Raw genomic sequence first — 8668 nt, 5'->3', positions numbered from 1 at the left:
TTTTTTCTGGGTGGTTTTATCATACTTTCTTCTATGTAATCTACTTTTGCTTTTTCATTATATTGTTCATTTGTTGGTCTAAAAAATTGTTGATTAGTCCTACTTGTGTGTCCTAAATTTTCTACTCCTGATGTACTACTTTCTTCTGCTGGATTACATTCTGCTTTCAATTCTAATAAATTATTATATTCTTTTGATCCTAAAATGTGTTCTACTCTTATTTCTAAGATTAATTTTTTCATCTCTTCGTCTGAAATTCTATGTAGTCCTAAATAATATGTCTTATATTTTTCCAAATATTGTTCTTCATCTAAATGATCAATATCTTCTATAAGCTTATCTACAATATGATCAAAATTTTGCTCAACTAAATTAATATCTAAATTATCAAAAACCATATGTATACTCTCATTTTCGATCTCACTCTCATCCTCTTCTATTTTTTCTAGTTGCTTATAATTACTAAACCTAACTGTTGCTTGACCTATACTAGTTTCATATATTTGTACTTTATTTGGTTGTCTATTTGTTGCTACTTGTAAATTAGGCAATGTCCACTGAGTTCCTTCTAAAATGCTATTATCTACGGGTTTTGCTTCTATCATATTTACATGTTTACTACCAAATGTTTGAACTAAATTTTGAAACTCTAAATTAAACTTATGATTATATCTATCAGACACTTTATATATATACATTAAGGTAATACACAAATTTTTATACTCTCCTTTCATATTATAATTTTTTGTTCTTATACTCACTTTAATATATTTACTAAATTCTTTAATTGTCATAACATAATTTGGAATACATCCTATGACTGCTAAGTTTGAACTTAAGTCTACTTCAGCTGTTGCTATTGCTGCTTGTTGGTGATTATCCCATCTATCATCGTATATGTACACCAATGCTTTTATGCCTACTTGTGCTCTGGTTAATCCTGCTATTCCAATTAATATTGTTCCTATATGAATCTGATTAAAATGTGATTTTCTCAAATGCATAACTGCTTCCTTACTAATTAAATTAAGTGTAACTTCTTTATCGATACAACTAACTTCATGTTGACTGATGCTACTTACAATTCTACTTCTGTTTTCAAATAAACCTAATTGATACAAGTTATATTTATTTTTCTGTGTTCTTTCAAAACCTCTTCGAATAAATTCTTGTGCTTCTTCTTCATTTGGATAAATATCTTCAACTCTAACTACTTCTTTTCCTTTTTTCCTAAAGAGTTCCATTTTCTATTATTAAAAGGATTTAGCTTAGGTCTTCTAATATTATTATTTGCACTTAAAGTTAAATTTTCTAATTTATCTAGCAAAGATGGTGGAAGTGATGAGGATGCGTTATGCAAAACTTGGTTTATTTCTGCTATTTGTTCTTCAACTTGATCTAATTTTTCAGCTAAACTTAAGACTAATTGAATAATTAAATTATTTTGCCTAATGGAAATATTACTACTAGCTACTTGTGTTGAAAAATCTGTTAAACCTGCTGGTTCTTTATCTAACTTACTAATTTCTTTCAAAGTTTAGATATATTTTCTGCTAGTTCTAGAATCAGTCATTAAACTAATAATTTGTCTATTTTATTATGTAACTTATCTACTTGTTCACTTAACTCGTATTGTATTAATTGATTTTTTTGAACTTCTAATTTTAGCTGCTTAACTATTTCTAATTATCTAAGTTCTACTTGCTTTTGCTTACTTCCTATGAGATCAACAAGCTCTTTTATCTCTCTTTTACTAGGAAACCTTTTAATATTTTTATTATTATCTTCTAACTGAAATGTAATATAATCTAAATTTTGTCTAATTATTTTTACGGATTTTTTCTGAAAATGCTCTAACAACTGGTTTAACAAATGATTATCCTTATTATTTTCTAATTTTATATTTTCTGCTTGATTAATAATAAGATCTACAATACTATTGGCTGGTGGATTTTCTTCACTGTGCAAAATATGATTATGCTTTTTCAATGGAAAATAACAAACTAAACTATTTTGGTCTAAGGTTATTTTTCTTTTTTGAGGTTCACTAATTTCTAAATTAAGATAATCTAAAGTTACTGCTAACTGGTTTCTTAGAAACTGTCTTTCTTCTCTCAAGGTCTCTAAAACTTGATATGTTGCTCTTTTTGCTTCTAAAACTTTATGTTGCTCTTTTTGCTTTTTAATGAAGGCCATGTGAATTCATGTGAAATTTTTTGCATATTGTCCTGGCTGCTGCATGTTTTGTCTCCTTATTTAATTGTGTCTAAAGGCTTCCAAGGGCAACCTTGGTATTTTAAAAATTGAATGTCTTTATGGTTAAACGAAACCTTTTTAGGGTGTTTTGGATAGTTATTCCTTTTATTTATCCTGCTCCTTCTTTGGTTTATGCTTCATATTTGCCAAGTTGCCTACTGGGTCTGAGTTTATTTCCCTGATCACTTTGGTGTTATGTGCTCTGCATCTTCTCTGTGAGATTGTGGATTGTGATTGTGAATTTTTTTCTAGTTGTGCAAATGTCACATCTTATTAGAAGTCGTAAGGTGGTGACGACTGCACCTCGTTCGATTCCCCCACCTCCTACTTCAGCCGCGACTGCTCTAGCAGAAATGGACCTCGAACCGGTTAATCCAGTTGATCCAGTTGGTCCCCAGTTCTCCAGGCACCGGCATCATCAGCCTCTTCAATGGCGCTACCTGTTAGCGCCAGGCATGGTCATTACCGCTCCCGTACGCCTATCCACTACTGAATCCTCGGGGTCACAACAAGGTAAAGATAAATAACTCCCTTTATTGACTTGTGAATTTAGTTATTCATATATTAAGTTCAATCAAAATTTGTACATACTGCAATTGTGCGTTTAGTCCAAATTTAGCTTATTCAGTTGTTGCAATTGTTGTTGGATATCATATATTATTCATTACAATGTCTGGGTTTGGGAAATGTTATAACTTTAAGGGAGGTTCTTCTGAAATTTCGGTTTACTTTGTACAATTTGTTTGACATTTTTTTTAGCAAAGAAAAATACCAGGGGACCTTGTCGCCAGTTAAAGACGGCAAAGGTCACCTGGGTGACGAATAAATTTATCACGATCAAATACGACGATCGGCATTAGGTTGCACCAACGGCGGAGCAGTATAACGCATTGGCCCATGGCATCTGTCACATTGTTCGGACCTATTGCCCTATGCAATGGAAATCTTGGAAGGCGATGTCAGACGAGGTGAGGACGAAGGTGCACGATTATTTGTCAGTAAGTATCCTGACTTTTTATTGCTTTTCCTTTAAAGTTTATATATTTATATTAATTAATGTATGTAATTAATTTGTTACATTGTAGACGAACTACAATTTCGACGACATCAACGACAATATGTTGGCGTACATCAACAAGCTCTTTGCTGAACTGTACAAGCAGTAGAAGAGTGACCTGCACCAATATTTTCAGACATTTGATGATCTGCAGGTCGCTCTTGATGAGGGTTGCCTGAAGGAGTTTCAGGACCAGGAAGAAAATTGGGTGTGGCTTTGCAGTCATTTTCAGGAGCTCGACTTTGTGGTACGTTTTTTATATTTAGTCTAAAAGTATTATACGTTTCTTACTAATGTTTGTTGAATTTTTTATATTTTATTTAAATTACAACTAATACATTTATTTTGTGTATAACATAAGAAGGCGAAAGCCAACAAGATTAATCAGGAAAAGAAGACTCTTCTCCACCATTCGGGTTCGAGGCCATTCTCATATAGGATGGAGGCACGGTGGCAGGTAATAATAAAGCATTTCATATTCAGTTTTTAATATGTCAGTAATATTTTTTTTTTCGTACTAACGTTTTTCTTATCTTGTTCTATTCAGGGGGTTCAAAATTCTCGGAGATCGATGTCTTTGCAAACGTTTATGTTTAACCCGGGGATGAGTTGGCCGAGTCCCTTCATGTAAGTATTCTTCAATTGTAATTACTATCTTATGCATTCAAGTATCATGGTTATTATTTCAATGTTATTATTCATATTTCATGTTATATTACACAGGCGACGATGATGAAGAAGAGGCAGTTGGTTCTTCAGGAGTCCGCTTCCCAGCTTTCTCCCGAGACTCCGATCGAGTCTGTGGATCCCCCCGAGGATGCAAGGTTTCAGATCCTTACAGACACCTTGGATAAAACTTTCGGTCGGAGGTCGGGGACATATTGTAGGGGGATAGGGAATGCCCGACAGTGGGAACCTATAGCCTATTCAACCTCGCAGTCAAAGGACGAGGTCACAACTTTGACAGCAGAGGTAATCGACCTTAGGACTGAGCTCACCTCGTATAAGAGCTAGATTTCACTGATTGTACATACCCTCAGTCAGTTCGGCATTCGTCTCTTAGATATTCGTCCCCTGTCGACTTCCGAGCCCTTCCAACCTAAGCATGCCCAGAACTCTGCCCCTTCGACCTCTGAACCCATCCTCAATCCAGAGGCCTTCTTGTCCCAATCTTTCCAGCCGCATGGGAACGATGAGCCCGTAGATTATTCCACCTTTTTTTTCTTAGTTGTTTACTCCCTTAGAAGGCTTTGGTGTATTCAACACAATACGTTGAAATGAAGGAAAGCTATTTATTGATATCCCCGATAAGTCTCAAATATGTACATATACATGAGTCAAAATAAACAAACAAGAGGGAGCCTTCACAAAGGTTGCTTAGGAGAAGTCTCAGTAGTCGGTAGAGCCCCAGAAAGAGCAGGCACTAGAGGGGGATCATTTGGAGCCTCAGTACTGGACAGAACCCTAGAAGGAGGAGGCAGCAGAGGTTGATCATTTGGAGCTTCATTACGCGGTACAGCCCCAGAAGACGAAGGCAATAAATGCCTTTGGAACAAACCCACAAATCTCTGATGATCAAGTAAAACCTGACCATCAGATTCCTTCATCTGGTCAAACTTCCTCTTCATGTTTGTAGCATAGTCATGTGCGAGCCGGTGCAACTGTTTATTCTCATGCTTGAGCCCTCTAATCTCCTGTTTGAGACTCATCACTTCAGTCTCCAATGATTTAACTTGGCGGGTTCGAGCAAATAGGCTTTGGGCCATGTTAGACACAGAACCTGCACACTGAACACTGAGAGCCAGAGAATCCTTAACAGCCAACTCATCAGACCGTTTGGAAAGTAGTCTGTTATCTTTGGGAGTGAGAAGGTTCCTGGCCACTACCGCAGCGGTCATATCATTCTTCATCACGGAATCCCCAACAGTAAGAGGACCAGTAGGGGAGACGAAGGATGGGCGCCATATGTTGTCTAGAGAATGCGTGGCTGCCTCTTCAACAAGGTTCAAGTCAAAACGACGGTCGGAGGGGCCAGACATTTTCAAAGGTGTTGAAGAGAGAAGAGGTCGGACAAATCAAGATCTTAGAAGTGTAAGAATTGAGCTTCTATTGGTGGAGATTCAAGTGTGCTTTGGAACTTAATGCCAGCCTCTATAAAAATCTGCACTCGACGGAGCTTCAGAAATCGAAGAGGCGTTTGCTTTCTCAAAAGTTGGGCTGCTTAGAGACCACGAGACGTTTGCTTTCTCAAAAGTTGGGCTGCTCAAAGACCACGAAGGCCGATCTCAGAAATCGAAGAGGCGCTTGCTTTCTCAAAAGCTGGGCTGCTCAGAAACCACGAGGGCTGATCTCAGAAATCGAAGAGGCACCTACTTTTCCAGCCTTGTCAGCACCTGTCAGCTTTGCGGAAATTATGGGCATTATGTCGAAGATTTCTGGTGAAGTAGAAAGCACATAAATCTTACTGTTCAATCACCCACTTCCCACACGCAACATTAGCTCATGGGTACCACAGATAACTTTGCCAAAGTTCTCTGACAAAGTTGAGACACGTGAAGCTTGCAGCTCCCACTACACCGCTCTGACCAAGAAGGGTAAAAGAATAGCAAAGAAACAGCACTAACAAAGTTTAGACACATAAATTTTGAAGGTCTAGCTACCATATTATTACCCACAAGGGTAAAGGAACAGTACCACTGCTGGATAATTGGAAAGTCCCTGTGTGTCAACCTCTGTGCTTCGTGGCAAGATAGACTAGCAAACATGCCCAACCTTTTCTCACATTCGAGAAAACACTCCCAACAAGACTGCTTGCTCCAAAATCGAAGAGGCACCGCCCTCCGAATCTCGAGAGCCAGACTCCTAACATGATTACTTTCTCAAAAATCAAAGAGACACCGCTCTTCGAATCTCGAGAGCCAGACCCCTAGCAGGATGGCTTTCTCAAAAATCGAAAAGGCATCGTTCTCTGAATCTCGAGAGCCAGATCTCCGACAGGATTGCTTGTTCGAAAACCGAAGAGGCACCACTTTCCCAACTTCAAGAGCCGGATCTCCTTGGATAAAGCTTGTCTGTAATCTTTACACGCAACATCAGCTTTCCAGATACCACAGACCACTTTTTCAAAGTGCTCTGACAAAGTTAAAACATGTGAAGCTGGCAGCTCCCAATACCGTGTTATGACCAAGCAGGGTAAGGGAATAGCATTACTACTTGTTGTTAGGGAGACTCCTATATATGTTGACCTCCATCCCCAACAGACAGGCAGACTTGCAAAAATGCTCAACCCTTCCTCATATCTGAGAGGGCACTCCCAAAGAAGCCTTTCGAAATATTCAGCTTTCTTTCCCCCCGATAATACCTCTGCAAACAAGCTATACTAGAGCAAGAATATCTCATATCATCAGGGTTAAAAGCAAGAGTATCCCATATCATGTTTTTTCCCTGTCTTTTCCTTTGGCCTTGTTCTTACCTACAAGACAAGGAGAAAGAGAGCAATCAGTCAGCACTTGGAATCAAGCTTCCAGTTAGGAACTGACTGCCTGGAACCCCTTACTTGATTACTTACCTGGCATTGCTCTCGAGTACTCATCTTCAACATCTTATGCTTCCAGGGAAGATACCGCATCTGCCTGAGGAACATATAGGGCAAGTGAGAAGGATACAAGGAAGCATGTGGAGACAAGCGTAACAGTACACGTGCCGATACATCCACTACTCTGTCAAAAGCAAAAGTATCCCATATCAGCAGGGTCGAACGTACTATAGATTTGATGGACTTGTTTTGACCCTCAAATTCTTCAGTCGGCCTTATACTCTGGAGGAAACCAGAAAACCCTCCAGCCCAGTTCAAGAATAAGCCTGTGGAAAGTTACTTCTTCAAAAGCAAAAGTATCCCATATCATCTCTTCTCATTTTTCTTCTCTTTATCCTTCATGCTGCCTGCAAGATAGGGAGAATGTGAACAATCAGCCAGAACTCGAAATCAAAGTTCTGATCTGGGACTGATTGCTTGGAGCTCTGATTGCTTACCTTGTCTGTCACCTCTTTCAGCAGATCCCCTAGCTCGGCGACTTGGAGGACTCCTACTACATGGTTTGTATCGCGCTTGACCAAGCCTGAAACTACAAGTAAGCTTCAAGTGAAATTGATACATTACCTTGTGCATCTCCACCAGTTAAAGATACCACCCCTGGATGGAGGAAGAGTACTTCCAGAGAAGATGCCACATCTACCTACGAGACAGATAAGGCAAGTCAAGACGATACCACACTCCGGAACTTAGAAGTTTCGTGATTACGAGATCATTCTCCCACAATATTTCCTAATGTCATTTGTACTAAATCATTCACTTGTACTCGCTAAAAGAGAGCTTGAACCTATGTACTTGTGTAAACCCTTCACAATTAATGAGAACTCCTCTATTTCATGGACGTAGCCAATATGGGTGAACCACGTACATCTGGTGTTTGCTTTCCTATCTCTATCCATTTATATACTTATCCACACTAATGACCGGAGCAATCTAGCGACGATCACAAAAAGCGACCGTTTTCGCTACCTAGGATCTATCTTGCAAGAGAACGGAGAATTAGATGGAGATCTCAACCATAGAATACAAGCTGGATGGATGAAGTGTAAGAGTGCATCCGGCGTGTTGTGTGATCGTCGTAGGTCACTGAAGCTCAAGGGAAAATTTTATAGGACGGCAATAAGGCCAGCGATGTTGTATGGCACAGAATGTTGGGCGGTGAAGCATCAACACGTACACAAAATGGGTGTAGCGGAGATAAAGATGCTTCGTGGGATGTGTGGGCACACGAGAAAGGAGAAGATTGTGAATGAGGATATCCGAGGTAAAGTAGGAGTAGCCGAAGTTGAAGGAAAGATGAGAGAAAATCGGTTACGGTGGTTTGGACATGTGCAAAGAAGGCCTACTGACGCTCCGGTTCGAAGATGTGACTACGGAACAGAGGTTCGGGGCCGAAGGGGTAGAGGAAGACCTAGGAAAACTTTGGAAGAGACCCTAAGAAAAGACTTAGAGTACTTGGATCTAACGGAGGACATGACACAAAACCGAGCGCAATGGCGTTCTAGGATTCATATAGCCGACCCCACTTAATGGGAAAAGGCTTTGTTGTTGTTGTTGTTTACTCCCTTACTTTTTAAACCTTTTTCTTGTACATACATTTTATTTTTATTTTAAATAAATTATTTTTCTCTTCATTACATTTTTTTATTCCTATTTTATTATTTTATTACAAAATTAAATCCATAACAAAAAAAATAAAAAAAATTTAAAAAAAATAAAAAAATTTTGCACGACGAATAGCTTCGTCGTGCATATTTTTTTGC

At 38.7% G+C, this 8668-nt stretch overlaps 1 protein-coding gene across 1 annotated transcript; it reads left to right on the top strand.

Moving 5' to 3' along the window:
- Positions 1–5059: 5059 nt before the first annotated feature.
- LOC126582536 (uncharacterized) lies at positions 5060–8464 on the top strand. Its single transcript, XM_050246697.1, has one exon. It carries the CDS (start codon positions 7944–7946, stop codon positions 8433–8435), a length of 492 nt encoding a protein of 163 aa, XP_050102654.1. The 5' UTR covers positions 5060–7943; the 3' UTR covers positions 8436–8464.
- Positions 8465–8668: the final 204 nt, after the last annotated feature.

The sequence above is a fragment of the Malus sylvestris genome, chromosome 1 (assembly GCF_916048215.2).
Source record: "Malus sylvestris chromosome 1, drMalSylv7.2, whole genome shotgun sequence".
Lineage (NCBI taxonomy): Eukaryota > Viridiplantae > Streptophyta > Magnoliopsida > Rosales > Rosaceae > Malus > Malus sylvestris.
The sequence above is the reverse complement of the archived record's forward strand: the minus strand, read 5'-3'. Positions and strand labels throughout refer to the sequence as shown.